The 22,735-nt window shown below is 54.0% G+C and overlaps 5 protein-coding genes across 5 annotated transcripts; 3 read left to right on the forward strand and 2 right to left on the reverse strand.

Moving 5' to 3' along the window:
* Positions 1-3,790: 3,790 nt before the first annotated feature.
* PODANS_3_8880 (uncharacterized protein) lies at positions 3,791-10,124 on the reverse strand (the record flags this gene model as incomplete). The annotated part of the gene is made up of 2 exons (XM_001909661.1): positions 3,791-4,049; positions 4,108-10,124. 2 exons carry the CDS (start codon positions 10,122-10,124, stop codon positions 3,791-3,793), a joined length of 6,276 nt encoding a protein of 2,091 aa, XP_001909696.1.
* A 2,624-nt stretch (positions 10,125-12,748) lies between these two features.
* PODANS_3_8890 (uncharacterized protein) lies at positions 12,749-14,328 on the forward strand (the record flags this gene model as incomplete). Its single annotated transcript, XM_001909662.1, has 2 exons — positions 12,749-13,317; positions 13,392-14,328. 2 exons carry the CDS (start codon positions 12,749-12,751, stop codon positions 14,326-14,328), a joined length of 1,506 nt encoding a protein of 501 aa, XP_001909697.1.
* Positions 14,329-14,731: 403 nt separating this feature from the next.
* Positions 14,732-15,433, reverse strand: PODANS_3_8900 (uncharacterized protein; the record flags this gene model as incomplete). Its single annotated transcript, XM_001909663.1, has 2 exons — positions 14,732-15,338; positions 15,396-15,433. The coding sequence occupies 2 exons, from the start codon at positions 15,431-15,433 to the stop codon at positions 14,732-14,734; spliced, it is 645 nt and encodes a 214-aa protein (XP_001909698.1).
* Positions 15,434-16,104: 671 nt separating this feature from the next.
* PODANS_3_8910 (uncharacterized protein) lies at positions 16,105-17,647 on the forward strand (the record flags this gene model as incomplete). Its single annotated transcript, XM_001909664.1, has 3 exons — positions 16,105-16,125; positions 16,264-17,182; positions 17,244-17,647. 3 exons carry the CDS (start codon positions 16,105-16,107, stop codon positions 17,645-17,647), a joined length of 1,344 nt encoding a protein of 447 aa, XP_001909699.1.
* A 1,593-nt stretch (positions 17,648-19,240) lies between these two features.
* On the forward strand, positions 19,241-22,589 carry PODANS_3_8920 (uncharacterized protein; the record flags this gene model as incomplete). Its single annotated transcript, XM_001909665.1, has 4 exons — positions 19,241-19,327; positions 19,384-19,554; positions 19,620-22,310; positions 22,368-22,589. The coding sequence occupies 4 exons, from the start codon at positions 19,241-19,243 to the stop codon at positions 22,587-22,589; spliced, it is 3,171 nt and encodes a 1,056-aa protein (XP_001909700.1).
* Between the last annotated feature and the right edge of the window lie 146 nt (positions 22,590-22,735).

Raw genomic sequence — 22,735 nt, forward strand, 5'->3', positions numbered from 1 at the left:
CCACACTGGCTGTAGCGCCAGAATAACGCTCTCCGCCTCCAGTTCTTGTTTCTACCGCATGCCGTTACATTCTGTGGCACGGGTGGTCCCAAGCAATGGGGAAGGGAAGTAGTGTCGTATGTAGGTCAACAACACCTTTGATCACCTGTGACCTCTCTCCTCTCTCCTCAATGGAGCTCTTATTAGGCTCTGGTTGCAATACCACAGATTGGCAAAGCCTGGAACCGATCTGGTTTTAGCAGATAAAACTGGGGTTGCTGATAATCAGGGCTCATATTGATATTGGGAATTCGAACCCGCCACTTTTTCTGTCGATGGGAGCATGGGCTGCCAAGCCGGTGCAGACTAGTAGGATGGACGAGGACAGTATAGGCAACAGGGTGTGGCTCACACACTGCACACATCAGCCACTGCCCTGTTTCCTGGCTTGGCGATATTCATGTGTGTCCCGTTCGCATTGTTCACTGGGAGGGACCGCAAGGTTGTAGGACCTTCCGAATAGGGACGGCGAGGCGGGTTGCAACTGGACGAGACAAACACATTGGGGACGGAGGGAGAGGAATAAAAGGCGGGGTTGGCTCCGAGGCCTAGCTGGTGGATGATGTAGGGGTTTGTTGTTGTTGCTGTGGCTGGGATTTCTTCGTGGCTCTCGTTCAAGGAAGATGATGTTTGTTCGCTGCTAGCCCTTCAACAGACTAAGGTGGCCGACTTGGAAAAGCCTACTTCATCCCGGGTTCAGTCGTCGAATACCGGAGAGAGGGACCCATGAAGAGGCGACAAAAGTATCACTGCCCGATTGCTTCCCCCGTCGTCGTCGTTTCAGCAGGGTAGGTGGGTAGACTGAGACATGGCTACTTTGCTGGTATAGGTGGTAGGTAAATGTAGATAGGTAGATGATAGGTAAGCGGATCTCCGACACGTGTGAGGAGGGAGTGAGGGTTGGGGTTGTGTGACCACGCGTCCTGGATGCAGTGTGGCGAGCGGCAGAGGACGAATCAGAGGTGGTTCGGGGTTGACGCCTGTGGCTTGGGAAGGGGAGGGGGGGGGGGGTGTACATTTTCTCTGTTGTGAGGAGTTGTCGGAGTGGCTGGATTGAGCTCTATGAAAGGAGATCAGAAGACGATGACAAGAGCCGGGGACTTGTGATGGAGGAAGAAGAACAGCGAGTAAGTTCTAGTTGAGTGATGGTGAGATGAGCTGAGGATGGGTTGTACTGCTGGTTTATTCTCCGAACCGAAAATAAGCGCTCCCCAAAAAGCGTCAACACATATTCTCACGATAATACCTATCTGGCCATTCGAGCTGGCTGAACCTGGCTTGAACTGGGCTTTTTCGAGTTTGATGGTTTCTCGACTTAGACGATTTCGTTGCCGTACCTATGTACCACTCACTGCCAAACTCCATACCTAGAAAGTATAAATGCGAGGAATTTTATCTTTAAACTCTTTGGAATCTTGCTACCTTAGGCAAGTAGGTAGGTACGTGCTTCCCTCAGCACCATCCCATCAGCTACTCATCGACACTCTTGCCTCCGCGCACCGAATAATTACCAATAGGACCAACCCAAGACACCCCCAGATTCAGGAGAGAAATGTCACAGTGACTGTTCTAGAAACACAACAAAGTCTGACACAAGATGAATTCCAATTTCAACATCAGCTGGCTCAGATAGGACATTGCCGAATACCGCACAAGTCCACACCTGGTGAAGAGGGCATGCAATCAACATATGGGGACCCCCTGACGATGAAGACGTGATGGGGGCTGTGAGGCTTCTCGGTATCTTGACTCCGGGAAGACTTTGCCCATGATTCGAGACAAATACCTATATGCATTGCGAGGAAGGGTTGGGTGGGAAGGATGAGTGCAGGTCGGGGTTTTATACGATACCTAGAGTTTGAAGAGCTGTCTTTTACATGCGCTTTGCTAATGACTTTCGAGGTGGCATGTTGTATACAGGTACCTGCAAACCCTGTTTGGAGATTTCCAAACGAGTTTTAACTTAGAGGACCCAGACGATAAACATCCATATTAAAACAAGAAAATAGCATCTAGTAACCCGGACTCTAATACAAATAAACCTTACCCAGACCCAACCCAGACCCAACCCAGACTCATTCAAGACACCACGAGGACAGGACCCAGACTCCGCTTCTTCTAGTATAATTACGTTGGTAGATGAGGAAGGGTAGAGGGTCAGTTGTCAAGAAGGGAGTGAGTGGTATGCTGGGAGATAGGGAGTTGTAATTCCTTTTAGATTTTGGTTTAAGAATTCAGGTTTTATTCTTGTGGGGTCTTGGATAAGTTTTTGGATGACCAACAGAGACACAAAGCTGGCCACTTATTCATGGTGCGGGCGTTGAAGCTGCAGTGGGCTTGCCCGCAGCCGGTTATCCAGAGCTTCTAGAACCTGGGTCGCCACGACGAGGAGGATTGAATTCCACAGCGCCTCCAGCAAAACACGGCCCACGCGCGAGCATGCTCCGGCTTAGGGTTTTGCTCCGTCTTTCGAAAGAGCCAGATAGGCACTGACCATCAAGGAGATCTTTCGTAGCCCGTGTAAGAGCCCGCTTGGGAGTGGGAATGGCGGTAAACCACCACCAGGGTCCTATGTGCCGGCTGCAGAAGGTCTATTAGCAGAGGACTACTGCTGCGCACGACTCGATGAACGATCGTTTTAATAGGAAATAAAAGAAAGGGGAGTTGGCGAGAATATATACACCATTATGCTGCGTCGTAGTCGTCGACTTGAACTGTCCTTTCCCTTCATTCTTCTGATAATTCTCGTCAGTTACTCATCCCGCCTCGGGCTGGTATAAGACAACGACTGTCATCCAACCCAACTACAAACCCCATATCTCAACCTTAACAACTACACCCGAGATATAACCCCCCCCAAACCACCCCTCCCTCACCTTCCCCCCACCTCCCAAAACCAAAACCCCTCAGACTCCCACCATCCAAAAATACCTCCTCCAACACCACCCCCTTTTCTCACCACATCCCAAAAGTACCAACCCCTCACCACTACTAAACACACAAATATCCCATCAAAACAGAATCCCAATGTTCATATCTCTCTCTTGTTTCCTAATCAAAACACACCAAAAACACGCTATAATGCTAGGTACGTACATCCCTTTTCTTTTCCCTTGCCAAATTCCTGCCCGTTTTTTCATTCTGAAAGCGATATTTTTCTTTCCACCATGATGATTGATGAGCAAGTAAGTAAGTAAGTAAGTAAGTACGTGAGTAAATATGAAGTGAGTAAGCAAGTAAGTGAGGATGGATGTATAACAATTAAAAGAAGAAAGCGTATAAGAAATGAAACCCTTCCCAACCCCCCCTTTCTCTTAACTTCTCCTCCCCATTAACACAAACACCAGTCATAAATAAAAACCCAAAACACCCCAAAACCCAAATACACCCTGGGATATCATGCATATAACACACAAAATAAAAACGCATACAGAAAAATAAAAAGGGTTGAACGAATAAAACAAAACGTCATGATATGCCTGTTGTAAAAAAACTCAAGACAAAGAAAAAAGGTTTACACCAACTGTCCCTCCCTCCCTCCCTTGCCTAAACCTGCCCAAAAGCCCAGACAAATAAATGCCCTGTCCTAATGATAATCATTGATTCCCAAAAACAAAAAAAACCCTCCCATTCCCTTGTTTCGTTGTTGTGTGTTGCCATAATGTAATCGAATAATTCCCTGATAGTAATTCCAACTTGTTCCACTCCCATCCCATCATCCCCTTATTTCCCCCCCCCCCCCTCCCCTTCCTCAAAAAAACTTGGACAGCGCCTGGCTCAAATTAATAAAATCCACCGGCTTCGCCACATAGTCGCTAAACCCAGCCTCCACACACTTTTCCTGCACGTCGCTCATGACATTCGCGCTGAGCGCAATAATCGGCAGCGCCCTGTTCTTGTTGTTTGGGTTCTGGTTTGTTGGAACAAAGCTCCTCCCGGTCCTCTCGTCCTCCATCAGGTGCTGAATTTCCCACGCTCTAATCTCCCTGCAGGCTTGATACCCGTCTTTTCTGGGCATGTGGAGGTCGCACTGTTCAGTGGTTAGTGATGGGGAAAAAAAAAAGTGACGAGACAAGAAGACATACCAGAATCAACGAATAATACCCCCTCCCCCTCCCAAACACCATATCAGTGCACTCGACCCCATCCGCCGCCAGTTCCACCTCCACTCCAACCCTCTTCAGATACTTTGACAAGACCTTTTGATTAACCGGGTTATCCTCCACCAGCAGCACCTTGTACCCCTTGTTGCCCATGCGCCTTTCCATATCAACGTAGCTCTGTCGTTGAAATTCCACCAACTGCTGCGCCGTCGAGCGGTTCCGATCAATACTCAGATCACGCTCCTTGCCCGGGTCGAAAATCACGGCAAACCTCGACGGTTTGACTGGCTTGTAGATATACGTCACCTTGCCGTCGGAGAGCATGTCGTCATACTTTGTGCCCGCTACCTGCTTGATGACTGCCTGTCGCTGGACCGAGTCCGAAAGAATAAGAATGCTGGTCTTGCCCAGCATGCTCGATCCCGAAATCCTGTCCATCAGACTGATGATATCTTCAGGCGTGGGCAGGTTGACAACAATGTGCGTGAAATTCACCGATTCATCACCACCGATCATACCGCGGGCCTCATCCACAGATGATACCGCAACGATCTGATGGGGGACGTCCTTGGGCAGCGTCTGCTCAATGTGCTTGGTAGTCGCCTCCCGGCTGTGCGTTTGTGGGCAGATGATCAAGATAGAGTACAAGGACGGGCGATAGTTGGCCACAAGACTTGGCCGTTTCGAGTCTAGGGGCATCGGGGTAGTACCTGGAGATATCCGGTGGGCCGGCATCTCCAACTTCATCTGCGACAGGTCCTGCCCGCTAGCTCGAGCAGCTTCACTGAAACGAGCCAGTCCGCTGACAGAAGATAGCGACGACCTCTCGGTAGTTTGAGTCCGACCAGAGGCTCCGGAAAGCTCCGAACTACCACTAGAAGCCATGGTCGGTGACCTGTATGTCGAGTCTGTCGTCTGCGGGCTGATGGCCTGCACATGCTGGAAGGAATCCCGCACGGCAGACTCTGTCGAGCTTACGCTAACCTCCCGCATGAGCCCAGGTGTCGGTTGAGGAACCGCCGAGCCATCGGGATGGTCTGTGTCAGTCGGCAGCCCAAATCTCGCCGTGAACGTAAACGTGGACCCCTTGCCAGGCACGGCCGTGCCGTTCATGGTGCCACCATGCAGCTCAGCCAGCTGGCGCGAAATGACCAGCCCGAGTCCGCTTCCGCCGTGCTGTCTAGTGCTGCTTCCATCGATCTGACTGAAGGGCTTGAAGATCAGCTCAGCCTCCTGCTCGGTAAAGCCCCTGCCCGTGTCAATCACAGAAAACTCCAGCATAATCTCAGCTTTCCCAAGCTCGACACCCTCAGGGACAATGACTTTGCACCGACTGAAAACCTCCCCCTGACTGGTGAATTTGATAGCATTGCCGATGACATTGAGCAGGACCTGGCGGATACGGACTTTGTCTCCCTTGACCCACGCCGGAACGTCCTCTTCCACAACATAGTTGAGTTCCAGACGTTTCGCAATGGCCATGGTCGACACCAGCTCATTCACATCCTCGATCAGCGACCGGGTGTGGAACCACTCAAAGTTCAACTTCATCATCCCCGCATCCACCTTGGACAGGTCCAAAATGTCGTTGATAATCATCAGCAAGCTGTTGGCGCTGGTCTGGATCGTGTTGGTGTAATCGCGCTGCTCTTCGTTCAGTGTCGTGTCCTGCAAAAAGCTGACCATGCCGGATATGCCGATGAGAGGCGTCCTGATCTCGTGAGACATGTTGCTGAGGAAGCGACTCTTTGAGTCCATAGCCTCCTTCAGCTTCGTCTCGAGCAGTTTCAAGTCGTTGATGTCCGTGGCCGACCCAAAGAAGGAACTGACACCATTACCAAAGTCGACGTTATCGATCTCAACACAGCGTACGAGATGCCACCGGTACTCGCCGCTCTTAGAGCGCAACCGTATCTCGGTGGTGTACGAGAGCCGCCCGCTGCTGTCGGTCGAAACGCGAATCACGCCCTTCCTGGCAAGCTCGGTAAGATTGGCAGTCGAGAGCTCGTAGACCGAACCGCTGCTCGAGCTGTTATGTCGAGACAGCGCCTGGTGGATGCCGCGAATGTTGGCATCGGGGGCGGTGCTCGAGGGCCTTGTCGATTTGGCAGACTTGATAGACATCCTGTCAATCGAGATAGAGTGCGCGTGGCCTTTGTTCTCATTTTTGAAAAGAGGACTTGGTGACCTCTCCGGGGGGATTTGGCACTTTGCAAGATCGTCAGGATGAACAAAGTCCATGAAGCCAAGACCCAGGACATCCTCAAACGTTTGGCCCGTGTAGGACAGCCACTGTTCGTTGGCGAAGGTGATCCCCTCGTCTTCGGTGGCGGTAAAGATGATCTGGGGAATTAGGTTGGCGAGCAGTCGATGCTTGGCTTCCGACACTTCGATTTCCTCTTGACGCGCAGCCCGGAGCTCCGCAATGTGTTGATCATGAATGTCCATGTAGGAGCCCAGGAACTGCATGATGACACCTCTCTTGTCCTTGGAGGCGACAGCCCTGGCGTAGAACCACCGATAGGCACCGTCAAACCGCCGGATGCGCACTGTTCTCGAAAACTGCTCACCTGTCCTTACTGACTGGCTCCAGAACTTGAGATACTCGTCCCGGTCGTCAGGGTGTATGCTCCCCCAGGGATCGGCCGCTAGATCGCCAGATGTTTGGCCCCGATACGAAAGGAACCTGCTGTTGACCCAGACTATTTCACCTGTTTGCGGGAGAGCGACAAAGACGTGAGCCGGTAAAGAGTCCAAGATGAGACCTTTTAGCTTGTCCGACGGCGGTGTCATCTCGCCCTGGGACAACGACCCGGCCCTCGAAGGTGCTGCTACCGAGCCAGAGCCTCTGCTAATGGTGGAGCTCGGAGGAAGAGACTGAAAAGTAGCCGCAAAATCGGCACCGTACGAGTGAAGCTGGGTATGGGGACGGGCTGCCCCTGGAGTCCCAGGAAGCTGTTGTTTCTTATCCCCCGCCCCCGCACTGATTTTCTCATTGGAGGAATCCTTGAGCTCTTTGGCACCCGGCCTCCTGGATTCTTCCGAGCTTCGACGGGCACCATCGATCACCTCAGGCTGTCCTGGGCTGAGCAAAGCTGCATCTTGTTTGCCCCCCGACAGCCTCGATGATGATCTCCTCTCAGCCTCTCTCGAGTCCCGTGTAGGACGCTGAGTCCCAGCTCCCATTTTCGATACCGAGCTAAAGTAGCTGTCTGCGTTCACTGGGGCAGGGCTGGCAGTAGGTCCACCCCTCAACAATCCCATTGCCGTTGGCTCCCACCCGGGAGTTCCTGTTGGTGAGCCAGCCGTACTACGAGAAGGCCCAGAGTAGTCACTTGGACTGGTGATACTGCCGGCCAACGAACCTCTAGTTGCGTCCTCGGCATACGCCAGTGAAGCGAGGGCAGTCGGGTCGGCAAGTGGTCTTCCATCTGGACCCAGAGCGCCAAAGCCTGCGGTTTGTGGCCGCCTCTTTTGCAGCCCATTCAGCTCAATCTCGAGGTTCGTGTAGTGACGACACAAGGAGAAGGATGTGGCGAGATGGGGGGCGAGATGGTCGAGAGAGTGGCGAAAATTGGAAGGATACGGGATGATGGGGCTCAGAATCGATAGGATGGCGATTGGCGCGTGTTTCTCCTTGGGAGGTCTCTCCGGTGAGGAATTGGGAATCGCAGAAACATCCCCGGATCTGTTCCGCGCGGATATCTTCTGCTCCATAAGAGAAGGATCAAGCTTGAAGGTCGGATTCGGTTTGGATAGGAGCACGTGCGTCAGGGGAATGTGCAGCACAGTCCATGAGTTATCCATCCCGATCGCTTCGGGCGGCCTTATGTCCGTATAATCCACAGGAGCAGAGGCAGGATTGAAAGAGTCCTCGTCCACCATGGCGTCGGTGAAGAACGGGTTCTCATTAGGATCAGCCCGCACCGCAGGCGAGGGGGCTGGGGACTGCGACCAGGGTGATGGTGGAGTTTGCTCATATTCCTCGTAGCGTGGGTTGGCTGCTTTTGGCCTGTCTTCATCCATCCGGGACCCAGCACCAGACCCCTTCTTGTCCAACCCGACTTTGGGAGCTCTGTTCACGGCTGGCGAGAAGGTGGTGGCGCTACTGAGAAGCGACGAAAGCTTGGAGGCAGAATCAGACCGAGGCCTTCTCCCGGATTTGCGGGTACCCTCGGGGGATTTTGGCCGGGCGGGTGTTTTGGGCTCTGGCACTTTGTACTCTGCTGACCCTGGAGCAAGATAGGGGTAGTTCCTCGTGAGCGCTACAACCCGGCCACGCTCTAATACCCGCATTACCCCATTATGATCGATCAACGGGTCGGCCTCGTAGTCAAGCGCTTGCAGGACATTCAAGATTTTGCCATTCCCCTTTCTCGGCGCTGTAATGGGCGCCTCCCAGCTTGGAATATCCTGTTGCTGTTGTTCCTCCAATGCATCGTGTTCCTCCAGAGCCTGCCGGTTCAGAGCAGTGGTGTTGTGGTCGTCAAGATCGTCATGAACTTCGAGTGTGGGAGCCGCATGACTTGTTTTGCTCCTAGAAAGAAAATGAGGTCGTCGAGAGGCAGCCTGGGGCGCTCGTTCGTTGGCCGCAGTGCGTGCTTCCTTTCTGTCCTCGTACGAAGTGTAGGAATGCCTGCTTTGCAACCCCGGGCGGGCCGGCGGTTGCTGCTGTTGTGTCGGTGACTCTGGAGGATGGGAAAGGCCTTCGGAAAGATCGTCGACACTGCTCGGCATAAGACTCGACCCCTTGGCGAGATAACCCAGGCTTAAAACATCCTCCCTGTGAGCATTGTAAGTCGCCTTTTGGCCCCATGGAACGTTTTCAATATCGGTTGAATCTGCTGGAACAGCCAGTGTGACCCTTTCAGCCTTGTACACATCAACCATGATCTGCACCACCGTGTTCCACCACGCATCCAGTCCCGGTTCCGCGGCAAGCATCAATGTTAGGTCATAAAGGTTAGGACTTGGGAACTCATACTGCTCTCCCGTAGACTGGGAATATCCCGGGGGCAGAAACGTGGTGGCCGACGCCGGGGTGGATGGGTTCGAAAGAAAGCTGTCCTGGCCTTTGAAGATATCAAAACCATGCTGGGGACCTTTGGGCGGCACGGTTGGCGAGAGCGTCGTGAACGGCCGGTGTATCGATGGTGGTATCATACTTGGAGGAGCCATGCGAGGAAACGGATAGGAAGGCGTGCCGGTCACCGGGCCGGGTGTAAATCCTCCTCGAACGGTATTACCGGACTCGGTAGACGATGTCAGGGTGGCGTCTGAGCCGGACGAATGGAACATTGCTGGTGGTGAGATCTCCTCCTGAATAGGAGAGACGCGAACGGGTCCAGGCATGGCGAGAGCCTCACCTCTCAAAGGAGCCTCTCGTCTCTCGATATGTCGAGCTAGATTTTCCCGGTACTCGTCCAACTTCCGCTGAGCGTCCCTCGGCTCCGCCTGACCACCGAGCTTTCCTGCCCTACCCTGCTTAACCTGTGCAGGACCAATCTCATTTCTTGGCGTGGTGTCGTTATCGCGCGGCCTGGGTGGACTGGTTGGTGATACTCCTTGTTGTGATTCGTCCACTCGGTCATATCTCTCCTTGAACTTTAACGCTTTGTTTCCCAGGTTCTGAGAAAGCGGATCAGGGGTGGCAGATGGCTGGAACCCTCTGCTGCTCCCCAGATCCCCCGTCATTTGTTGTTGTAGTTTTGCAATCAGCGACACAGTCCCACGCAAGATTGTACCACCATCACTATCGTCAGCTTCACTGGAATCAGCAACACCACTCCTGGTCACAGCAGTCTCTTCAGCAGCAGCGACACCCGTGATATCTGGTGGGATTGTCGTCGTTGTTGTCGTTGTTGGCGTCGTAGTCGTTGTGGGAGGATTCGACCTTGTCCTCTTCAGCTCAGCCGCCTTCTTGGATCGTCGTGAGGCAGATTTTACCCTGGCTTGTCGTGGTTTGTGACCTCTCCTTCGCATTCCCTCATTCAGGCTGATGATGCGGTTGCCTCCTGGGAGCTAAAAAATCCCAGCAGTGACGTCGACGGTAGTATAGGCGGCCGCGCAGGCTCGGGTCGGCAGTCGTACATGCATCCGCTGTGGGAGCCCTCGACGAGATAAAAGAGCAACCTTCCTTTCTCCTCCCCTAGCACATCAAAAACATGAGACGAAAATGGGCCACAAGTGAAGTCAAAGCAATGGCTGGGCTGCGTGTGATGATGGATGGGTCTGAGCAGAGGCTGAAACGGGCGGCGGTTGTCCTGGTCTGGTCTGTCTGGGGAATTAGACTGGCAAAAACCTTGGAAGGGGGGATCGTGGTGTCGGGTTCGAGAGAGAGAGAGAGAGAGAGAGAGTGTGTGTGTGTGTGTTGTGTGTGATGACTGAGTTTGGTTTGGTTTGGTTTGGTGTGTGCGTGTGCGTAGAGGTGGGTGGAATTCGAAATTGGGAATCAGGAAGCGCGCGTCGCCCGGTGGGTGGGTTTAGAAGTTGGCAGCAAACACCCCAGTGGCCCGAAAGGGGACTATGACGTTATGCTGCTGGTCAAGGCGGCGGCGACATGCGAGACGACGCGAACCCTTGCGAGACGCCCTGACTGCCGGGACTGACAGATTGATGACCTCTCCGATACAGATTACACTACGTATCTTACCGATAACTACACTTGCCCGTTGGATACGGACTGAGTGGCTCTGGCTTTTCTCTCAACAACTGATGCCTTTTCACAAGATATGGAGGCAGTGTGTGGGAGCATTGGGTCGTGTTGCACATCACATTTATTAAAGCTGGCCGGTGGGTAACAGGGCCCTCGCAGGGAGGATGGCGCTTCGTGCCTTGCTTTCACTTGCTCGGTGCCACTGCCCATGTCGCTTCCTCGGCCAGGTGTCCGCTGCCGCCGTGGTTATGTATATGGGGGTCCTTTTCCCCCCCCCCCCCAACCCCTCTCTCCCCTCCCATCCGATGGACGGGATGCCATATTGACTCGATCAGGGTCCAATAATGCATTGACAAGACGTGGCTGACGGGTCCTATACAATGAGCTGGCCAGACTACTGGGACCAATCTGACAAAGTGAGGCCATTTCGGACTTCCACGGGCCTCCAGAGGCTGCAAGAAATACGCGCGCTCGGGGATGCGATTGGACAGGTGTCGAGGTTGATGATGTCGCTTCCAGTGGAATTTGGCATTTCAGCTGGCATTTTCTGGGGAAACTAGGACGAACGCAGCAGCAGGCATAGCACAACAGCACAACAGCGCACAGCAAAGGGTACAGCACACATTACTCCGTACACCACAGCAAACGGCACAAGTCACTCTTACAGGAAGGAAGGAAGGCTTCTGCAGAATGCAGCTCCGTCCCGTCGGCGACCATGGCTTGCTCCCCGATCCTACGCAGTACAAAGTACGCAGTTACGCACCCCACCTCGCATGCCCCCTCCCTCAATCTCACCACTACGTACCAACCTCCCACCGCCTCGAGTCGATATCCCGGAGCTTCCATATTGGGCCGACTCCCCGGCTCTTACAAGCTTTAAAAAGGTACAAAAGATCGACTGAACTATGCAAGGAATTATCGAACCAAATCGTGATTGCAATCGTCGATGGTGCTTGATAAGTGGCCGCACGGACGGTTATGACCGAGTGACCCAAAACCCAAAATCCCCCGGTCCCGTACCTTCTCCAAGATGGGAAATTTTCTTTTGGGCTGATTTTTTGATCCCGCTGATGACCCATGGAAGATATCCATATCGGATCCCCCAGTGGAACATTACGTCAACGGCGCCAGGGATAACCGATGAGAGGGCGGGGCAACCATGCGCTGCAAGGGCGCGGCCGGCCTGATTCGTCGGTTTGGGTACAAGCCTCACACCATGCTGAGACACGTCTTTCGCACAGGCCTGCAGTTGTGCCTGACCACCTCTCACTTTTTTATATTTCAGAAAACCTCGCTGCCTCGTTCGCAGGAAAATCGGCAGCCCGGCAGCCTCAGCGGGCGTTTGAACCGGGAGATTGCTTGGCCATCTCCCGATCGATTGGATCCACCGATCTGATGACCGACGTCGGGGAATGCTTACATAGTGACGGGTGGTGGTGTGAGGTGGTGGTGGTGAAGAATTTTGCAATATATCAACACAGCCTCACGTGGACGGGACCATGATCCGACAATTCGTCATCATCATATCCATGCCGAACCACGGAGACCTGCGTCGAAGACCTCTAATGAACCAGCATGTCTCGTACCGGTGAGGTTGTGATTAAAAAAGTGTCTCATTCAAAATAAAAACTAGGAAAATCCATCGGTCATTTTCCTGGCCGGTGGGGGCCAAGACCCGTTGGTGCTGCGCTGCACTATCTACCGTCCGGATCTGAGCCGGATAATTCTAACGGAGCCGGAGGTGTGGGTCGCCATTCTGGCAGCGCCCGCAGCCGATAGGCCCCACTATTTTCGGAACCATATTTTACGTTTCCATTGGTCACGTCATTTTCATGCTGCCCCACTGAATCTGCGAGGCTGCTGCGGGTTCCTGAACTTCTCAAGTAACCTTCGACAGCCTCGCCGTCCCATCTCCAACTGCTCAACATACAAACTTATCACGAACCCCACGATGGCCGACTCCGACGACGAATATGTCGGGGACCTCTCTGGTGACGATGCCGGAGTCGACAGCGTCTACGGTACACGATCGAAAGATGGCGGAAAAGGAAAAGGTGGCCAGAAGGGCAAGGGAACCCGCAAAGCAGCCTGGGAAGAAGTCCACCGAGCCTGGGACGAGGTTGCCATTGCCGAAGATGGCAGCATCACAGTGGCCGAGTTGATCGAGGCCGAGAAACGCCGGCGGTTGATGCGGGATACCACACCGATCCAGCGTGGAATAATACGGCACATGGTGTTGGTGTTGGACATGAGCATCGCGATGGCAGAGAAGGACCTGCTTCCGAACCGCTTCGCCCTCACCTTCTCCTACGCTATGGAATTTGTGAACACATTCTTTCAGCAGAATCCAATCAGTCAGCTGGGGATCATCGGGATGCGCGATGGTATTGCCGTCAGGATCAGCGACATGAGTGGGAACCCAGTCGAGCACATTGAGAAGCTGAGGCAGTGGGCGCTTAAGGACCCTATTGGGAACCCAAGTCTTCAAAATGCCCTCGAAATGTGTCGAGGTCACTTATAGTAAACTGCCCCCCCCCCACCTCTTTGTCTGGTTTATGACAACCACAGCTGACCATTCATTCCCTTCCTCATAGCCACACCCCCTCCCACGGCACCCGCGAAGTCCTCATCATCTACGGCGCCCTCCTCTCCTCGGACCCAGGCGACATCTCCGACACCATCACCTCCCTCATCGCCGACCGCATCCGCGTCTCCATCATCGGCCTCGCCGCCCAGGTAGCCATCTGCGCCGAGCTCTGCGCCCGCACAAACGACAACGACGACTCCCAATACCGCATCGCCCTCCACGAGCAGCACTTTCGCGAGCTCTTCCTCGCCGCCACGACACCCCCCGTCACCCACGAGGCAGAGCAATCAAACGCCTCCCTCCTCATGATGGGCTTCCCCTCCCGCTCCCTCGCATCAAAAGATTTTGTCTCCCTCTGCGCCTGCCACAACAAACCAACAAGAGAAGGGTACACCTGCACGAGGTGTAGAATCAAAGTCTGCCGGTTACCCGCGTCTTGTCCCGTTTGCGGGCTGACGCTGATATTGTCGATTCACCTGGCGAGATCGTATCACCACCTTTTTCCCCTCAAATCATGGGTGGCGGTTCCGTGGACAGAAGCAAAGAAGTCGGTGGCGTGTTTTTCCTGCCAGACGCCCTTCCCGCCTGTCCCGAAGGCTGCGCCGCCAAAGATCAAGTTGAAGGTGAAGGAGTCTTCCGGTGTTGGGGGGCAGACAGCAGCCAATATCGCCAAGGCAAAAGGCAGAGGGGAGGTGCCTGCAAAGACGAATACTGTAACGGCACCGACGCCAGGGTTGTTGCCAGAGGCGATCAAGGCCGGGGTGAGCGAGAGCGGGAGGTATAAATGTCCAGAGTGTGAGGAGCATTTTTGCATTGATTGCGATATTTATGCCCACGAGACGATTCATAATTGTCCGGGGTGTTTGGCGAGGCTGGTGAAGAGTCAGCAGCAACAACAGGAGGAAGTAGTAGGGGCAGGGGAGGCGATGGAGGTGGATTCATGATTATTAACAGGACATTGAACTGAGAGCGTCAAACGGGCATAAATGGTAATTAGCGATTTGTTTATATTGGTTTTTGAAACGGCGTATCTGGTGGTTATTGGAAACAGGACAACAAAGCTATGGGGTCGGGTTAGCGAGTGAAGATGGGAGTTTGGAGACTCATGCAGGGATCAAAAGCAGAGATACTAATCATCATGAACTGAAGTGAGAATGATGGGTATCTGATGCTCATGTGGTCATCAACAGGGTGATATATAACTCGCAGATATGTAACTTCTTCAACCATCCAGCCGACCGTAACTCCAACGCCATTCATCCATGCAAGGCGTTTTGCGCGCGTGCATATCAAGGCCAAAAATCAACCCTACCCAGAAAACGCCATTCTACAAGAGTCTGCCCCCGTTCAAGCAGCAACCGCCTCCCTCCTCTCAGCAACCGGTTTCTTGACCCCCTCCTGCCTCTGCTCTCCAGCAGGCAACTCCGTCCCCGGCACATCAGGCAACCCCCCCTCCACCACCACCCTACTAGGAGTCTCCTCCTCCTTCTTCTTTGGTTCTCCCAACTCCCTCTCCAACGCAGCCAACTCCTCCTCCACCTCCTCCTCATCCTGGACACTGATCCTGCCCCCCAACATCTCGCTCACCTCCCTCTGGTACTCGACCTCCTCCGCCGTCTCCCCCATCAGTTTTTCCACCTTGTCGATCCCGCCCATCTCGGCGTGGATTTCTTTGAGGACTTTTGTCCCCTGCTGCAGCCCAAAGACGACGTCTTTTTGGATGAGTGCGAATTCTACAGAAGATACCAATTTTTCTAGTTGCTCGAGTTGCTGGTCGGTTTTGGCGAGGAGGGATTCTTGGTATTTCTTTCGGCGGAGGGCGAGGAGGGCGCGGGGACGGTTGTTTTGGGCGAGGAGGGCGCGGGCGATTTCGGTTTCCCGGGAGGTGAGAAGGGTTATGCGGCGTTGGTATTGGTGGAGGCGGTCGCGTTGGAGTTTGAGGTCGTAGATTGCTCTGTGGGGGAGGGTTAGCGAGTAGATGCGGGAGTGGGAGGGGGTGGAGGGGACGTACTGGTCTTGGGCTGTTATCTTGCTCGAGTTGCCGCCCATTGTGTCTACTATGGAGGTGTGTGAGGGGGTTAGAAGAGGCTATAGTGATGGCGGCAATTATAGGCGGAAAAGGGCTGCCCAGCAGCGATTGAAACTATCGAAGTGTGTTGTGCTCAAGAATCAAGAATGCGATACTAAACAACGAATGCGGTTGCTTGGTTGCGTGCGCTCTGAAGGTAAGACGTCACTGGCGATTGCTTATCGGCGGCGATCAAGTCTGGGGTACAGAGGAGTCGGCTCTTGGCAGCGAGATGGCAGCTCGTGGAGGTAGGGATCGAGGTGTTTGAGACTACACTAACGTCTTGTCGCTATGTGTCAAAACTAGAAAGCGAGTTCAACAGCTTGTTTACAATAAACTAATGCCAAACATAGACGCGATGAGGTAAAGCTCAAATGTACATGGTGACTTTGCAGAGGAGGGAAGGCTTATCGATAACGTCGTCAACCCGTGTGGCTCAGGTGGGTCGCATGAGGGGCTACGTAATCTCGCTGGCCACCCCCCCAGAGCTCACATGCGACAGCATTCCAAGGGGCCAACTCCCCTGATTCTGGCAATTACAAGAAATTGGGCAGAAATAACTTCCTTGTTCCTCGTCAAGTCTCAGCAAGAACCGAAGTTTTGAAGGACGCTTCTCGTCTCGAGATACACCCACTCGCTCACAACCGGAACCATGTCTGCTCCAACCGACGCTGTAAGTGATACGCCGCATTCTCCCAGGGACGGGAGCTCAAAAACGTCCATATCCATGAAACACTTACCCCGGGTGGCTTCATACCTCCTTCTTTCCTCGTCTCTCCAAAAGCTTCTTCTAACTATCTACCCGTTCAAGAACAAGGTCCCGCCACAACCGGAATCGCCCACCACCGCAAGACCCCTCGAGATGGACGACGACGATATTCAAGAGGCCGGCATCATCAACAACGACGACAACACCACCACCACCACCACCAGAAATGTCACCACCACTTCAGCCTCAGCAACCTCCCCCGTCGGCGAGGTCCCTCCCCCGCAGCCACCCCGGCCCGCCGTGAACGAGACGCAGCAGAACCAGCAGATGCTCAAGGAGGCCTTCCCCACCATCGACATGGCCGTCATCAAGGCGGTCCTAACAGCCAGCCGAGGGCAGATCGAGCCGGCGTTTAATGCACTCCTCGAAATGACGGACCCTGACGCCGTTGCCCAGAACGAGCAACCCCCTCCCCAGCCCCCGAGGCCCGTCGCTGCCGCTCACGGACCTACCACCACGGCCCAGGAACAGCTCGAGGCAGATGAGAGATATGCCCGGCAGCTAGCGGAGCACTTTGAGAATGTCGGTGCCTACGAGGCCAGGACGGCGAACAGAGGGGGTGAGAGAGGTGGCCACCCCGGTCGGGGTGGGGGTCCGGTGCCCCGCGGAAGGCAGCAGACTGGTCTGCGCCCAAGCCAGGATGAGCGGGAGCATAGTTTTCTTGATGACGATCTTCCCGTCATCAAGGAGCAGTTGAAGAAGGGGTTTTTGGAGACGCAGACCAAGGTCAACACGTGGTTTACGGACTTCAAGAAGAAGATTGATGAGCATTTTGATGAGCAGGAGGAGGAGCGCCGGCGGGCGGAGGGGAGCGCTGGCAGCAGCAGCAATCCGCTTGCCGGGGGGAGGCCCACTAGGGATCAGAACCAGACGCGGAGGAGTGCGGATTATGATCGGTATGATGCTGATCCGGAGCTGTTGAGTGATGATTTTGCGGGGATGAAGTTTCACAGCGACGGCAGTAAGTTTATTCTACGGGATTAATCGTGGTCTTGCAATGAGGACACTGACGCATGCTACAGCCCCTGTTCAGAACCAGAGACAGTTTGGCAGCAACGCCAATGTGTTCAGACCACCCCCGCCTTCCAAGTCGCCCCGGTCTCATGAGGGCAGGAAAGTGGCGTTTAGTGACAAGGTGGAGGACATTGACGCTTACAATGCCTCCCCCAAGGTGAAGGCCCAGGATGCGGCGGCGGCACCGGGTGGGAGCAAGCCGAGCAAGTGGCAGCCTCTCTCTGCTGTTGAGCCTAACCCGATTGCGGACAATGACCCCTTTAGTCTGGGGGATAGCGACGACGAGAGAGAGGTCAAGGACAAGAAGGAGATTAAGCTGGAGGACAGTGAAAGGCTGAGGCAGGCGACGGCTGATGCCATGGCTGACAGTCTGGTGGATGATAAGACCAAGGCTGGGAGCGGGAGCAAATAGGTGTACGGAGTAGGGATGATTAGGTAGTTTGGAGTTGGGAAGCTGGGAAGTTGGAAAGTTTAATTTTCATGTCATTCTAAGTCTTGGCTACAACAGCTCACCGTGTCAACATTGTTCTCTGTACTGAATGTATGGTATGGTAATTCAATACCTGCCAAAACGCTTCAACAAGCATTGCCCCTCGTTTTGACATGCCCCTCACCTGCAGGTTTGCCCCCGCACTCGACTGGAGCTGTTTCCACGCGAGCTTTCCCTTGCCCATTTTTTGTTGCATCAGCCTTGCAACGACAACCGGATGCAAGCACATGGCGAGATGGAAGCTTCTCATTGGTTCGTGCTGGAGGTTCATTGAACATGAAGAGTTACCTTGGAGTGGTGACCACGCACGCGAGAGGATTTTTTTTTTCTTCAGAGAATCGGAGAGATCATATGACAAGAGATGTGGAAGGCCAGTTTGGGAATGCCGTTGATGTCTCGGACATCTCGTATCAGACGGAGCTCCAGGTTCATCTTCCGATGGCAGCTATGACAGCTCAGCTCTGCAGCTCAGCTTTGCAGCTCAGTATCTTCTCTCTGAATATATGTATGTAGGTAGCTAGTTTATCTATATGGTCTTATTAGTCAAAACATTGTCTTCAGGGTCCCTGACTCGTGGGAGACAGTAGGAGAGGGTTTTGTGTACCTTTATGCAACTGTCTGACGACCCAAGCCAACACGAAGACATTTGCCCGGGACCCTGGGAATGGGAATGAGGGGAGAGGATAAACCTTTGATCTGGTACTCGTTAGTAGACGATACGGAGGATTCCGCCTGTGGTTGTGGTTGTTGTTGTTGTTGTTGTTGGACGATACCCGATCTGCCGGGGCGTGAAAGAGACGTGCTAGGCGGATCTTGGCACCCCGATTCCAGCGCCCCCGAAACCCCCTGTGACCGAGATCCGGCACGCCCACGCCCCCCCCTAATAACCGATTGACGGCCCGCCCGTTCTTAACTACAACTACACTTTGTCTTTCTTCCTCCCACTTCAACCTGCTGTGGTACCTAGTAACCAGCAGCCAAAACCCAAACTTGGCAAAACTTTATCTTCGTCACAGGGGCCATAAACCGGTATTTTGGACTCAGCGAGACGAGACAGCAAAAAACTTGCAGAAAAGGGAAAGTGTCTTTATATCAGACTGGTCCATCCCACCACAACTACAGGGAGCCCAGCCAGTCCGCCGCCCAACGTCTTTCTCAGCTGCTATTACTACCTAGGTAGGTTATCAAAAACGACACCACCACACACACCCCCGGCCCACCATCCACCCCTTGTCCTCACCAACACCGGATCTTATTCCCCATATCGTTGCTTAGACGAGCAACAACTCCTCACTTTTGTTTTTTCTGAGATCGCGTGCGGGTTGGGTTTTGTCTCTATAAGAAAGTTTCCCCGGAGTTCTTATTTTTTGGGGCATTGCAAAAAAGACTGAGACGGGAAGTCTGTTGGGTTGGTTGGGGTCACACATACACACACCACACTCACCACCACCGTCCACCTTGATTCTCACAAAGAGGTTTTTCAAAAGCCTCAAGTCAGAAACAACAACGAACAAGATGAAATTCGGGAAACAGATTCAAAAACGGCAGCTCGAGGTGCCCGAATATGCCGCCAGTTTTACGAATTACAAGGCACTCAAGAAGGTATTCCTCACTCGGTCTTACTGTTGAGATTTGGACATGACTGACGTGAGTTATAGCTCATCAAAAAACTCTCGGCAACACCAGTCCTCCAGTCTCAGAATGGCGCCACCGGCGTTCAGGCAACCGGCTTTTGTGCTGCCACACCGGGCAGCATCAGCGGCGGGCTGGAGCACCTCGACTCGCAAGCCGCCCTCCAAGCCAACAAGGCCACATTCTTTTTTCAACTGGTAAAGCTCACCACCCTTTTCCCTACATATTGCCCCCGCCCTCCAGAAGCTGAGTCCGAGTCTAGGAAAGAGAACTAGAAAAAGTCAACGCCTTCTACCTCCAAAAAGAAGCCGAGCTCAAGATCCGGCTCAAGACGCTCCTCGACAAGAAAAAGGTTCTCCAGTCCCGCCATCAGCAGGGCGGGGGGAACAACCTGTCCCGGCGCTCGGCAAAGTTCACCACCCTGCAGGAAGGTTTTCAACAATTCGCCAACGACCTCAACAAGCTCCAGCAGTTTGTCGAGATCAACGGGACAGCCTTTTCCAAGATTCTGAAGAAGTGGGACAAGACGAGCAAGTCCAAGACCAAGGAGCTGTATCTGAGCCGGGCGGTGGAGGTGCAGCCTTTTTTCAACGCGACGGTGATCAGTGAGCTGAGTGATCAGGCCACGACGAGCCTGCAGGAGCTGGGGGCGTGGGCGGATGGGGAGAATTTGAGCTTTCAGGAGACGGGGACGACCGCAGGGCATATTGTCAGTAGTCAGCATCTGCTTGGGACGGACGAGGGGGATGCGGACACGCTGCTGCTTGATACGGTGCTGAGTGGGAATTTGGAGGGGTTGAGGGATTTGCTCGGGCGGATGAGGGCTGCTGGTGGGGACGAGAGACAGCAGCAGCAGCAGAACATGGTCATGATGGAGCGGGTGACTAGGACTTTTCTCGCGAGCATCAATGAGGGTCCGTTGGAGGCGCTGCATGTGCTGTTGGAGACGGGGTTGGTGGATATTCAGAGCGAGGATGATATCAACGAGAGGAATTGTCTGCATCAGGCGGCGATATATGGGAACGGGTTTGTGCTGGAGTATGGGCTTGCTAAGGGGGTGGCGGTGGACCGGACGGATGTTTATGGGCGGGTGCCGTTGCATTATGCGAGCATTCATGGGAGGCTGGATATGCTGGACAAGTTGCTCGCGGGGGCGCCAGAGACGATCAACTTGATTGATCATGACAACTATACGCCGCTGATTCACGCGATCGTGCATGGGCATCTGGAGTGTGTGGGGAGGCTATTGGAGAGGGAGGCGAGGTTGGATCCGGTGTCGGACACGGATCATGTGCCGTTGAATCTGGCTTGTGAGCATGGGTCCTTGGCTGTTGCCGAGCTGTTGCTGAAGCACGGGGCGAGGATATTGGCTGATGCCGAGGGGCTTTACCCTCAGCATTTGGTGGCTAGGTCGGGCCAGACGCCCGAGTTGTTGCTGCTGCTCCAGAACTACGGGGCGGATTTGGACCAGATTGACAAGCTGTATGGCTGGACACCGTTGGTACACGCGGCGAGCGAAGGGAACGTTCCTTGTCTTCAGGCACTGCTGAATGTGGGCGCCGACCCAAACATTCTGGACGAAAAGGACCTTCCGGCAATGTACTATGCAGCCTGGGAGGGTCATCTGGAGTGCATGAAGCTCCTCACGCCGCTCAGCAAAGACAAGACGTCCAGCCCACTGGCACGGCAAGTAGCGGCCCCCTTGGCCCCCATGGCCAGCAGCAGCGCCCCCATCCCCATGTCTCTCGACGTGGACGCCATCCCGGTCCTCGAGCTCCCACCGCCAATCATCCCACTACGCCGCTACGGCCACAACTTCCTCGACAACAAAACCGTCGTCCAAATCAACTTTGACGGCGACCAGCCCCTCGTCTTCTTCCACGACAGCAAATACCCCGCCGCCCGCCTCACCATCTCCTCCAAGGTTTCGGATGTCATCCCCAAGAACATCATGCTCCCCTTCCAAGAAGACACCCGGCTCGTCTCTTTTCAGATTGACAACCTCGACTCTTTCACCCTAGACTTTGACGTCTTCCCGGCCTACGGCGCAAAGGTCATCGCCAAAACCGTCGCCCTCCCCAACACATTCCGCGCCTTGCTAAACTCCAACTCGGGCAGCTGCTGCCTCCCTCTCTTCGACCCCCGCCTCCGCGCGATCGGGCAAATCAGCTTCCACGCCCAGGTCATCAAGCCCTTCCAAGGAAAACCCCTCGAGATAACCGACTTTGAGACCTACTGGAAGGCAACCTCCCAATTCGACACCCCCTCCATGCCCGCCACCACCCCGGCCATGCCCAACACCACCTTTGTCACCGGGTCCTCTCTAACCGGCGACTTTGTCCGGATTTATGTCCAGCACACCTCAGATGGCATCCCGGTCCTCTGGCCCCAATGGACGGTCCCTTGCACTGCGGGGATTGACATCCCCGTGTCGAGGTTAACACTCTCCCAGTTCGGGACTGTAACCGGCCCTTCTCTTGCCGCCGCACTACCAGACGACATCCCCTCTGTCCACAAAATCCTCGCCTCGGCAGGGGGAACAACACTTCACGAGGCGTTGTCTCTCTTGCCGAAAGGAATGCACGTCAACATCCAGGTTTTATACCCCACACCAGCTGAGCGGGAGAGGATGCTCCCCCTCACCGGCGCCGGCCACGGCCTCAGTGCTGATCTGAACGCTTTTGTTGATGCGATCTTGACAGTAGTGTTTGACCACGCACGTGCGCAGAGGAGTGGCCCGGGGAGGGGGGGGAGGAACGTGGTGTTTAGCAGTTACAATGCTAGCGTTTGCACGGCGCTGAACTGGAAGCAGCCGAACTTTCCGGTGTTTTTGTGTAACGATTTGGGGAAGGGGGGGGATGGGGAGGAGGGACAGGGGGTTAGTGTCAAGGATGCGGTGAGGACGGCGCAGAGTAACAACTTGATGGGGTTGGTCTGTTGTGAGAGGTTGTTGGTATGTATCCCCCGCCCCAAGATGATGATGATGAAAGATGTTGACGGTTGGTGATAGGACATGGTGCCTGCGCTCGTGGATGCGGTTAAAAGTCATGGGCTGGCGTTGGTGGTGGATAAATCTGCTGCTGCTGCGAGTGATAGCACCACACCCCCTACAGCAACGGGAGGGGATATCTTTGGTGTTGTTGCCGATCCGTTTCCGAGGTTGCCAAAGGGGGTGGATGGGGTGTTGAAACGGGATGGGATCTTGAAGTTTTGTGAGTCGATTGATGTTTGATTTTGAGGTCGTCGTTTTCACACTCTCGTTGGTAACGAATGTTCTTTTGGAGGTATTATTATGCAAGATGTAGAAGGGCTATATTTTCCATTGTAGATATAACTTGCGGTTGTAATTACATCCTACTCAAACTTCTTGGATCGAAT

The sequence above is a fragment of the Podospora anserina genome, chromosome 3, assembly GCF_000226545.1.
Source record: "Podospora anserina S mat+ genomic DNA chromosome 3, supercontig 2".
NCBI classification, from domain to species: domain Eukaryota; kingdom Fungi; phylum Ascomycota; class Sordariomycetes; order Sordariales; family Podosporaceae; genus Podospora; species Podospora anserina.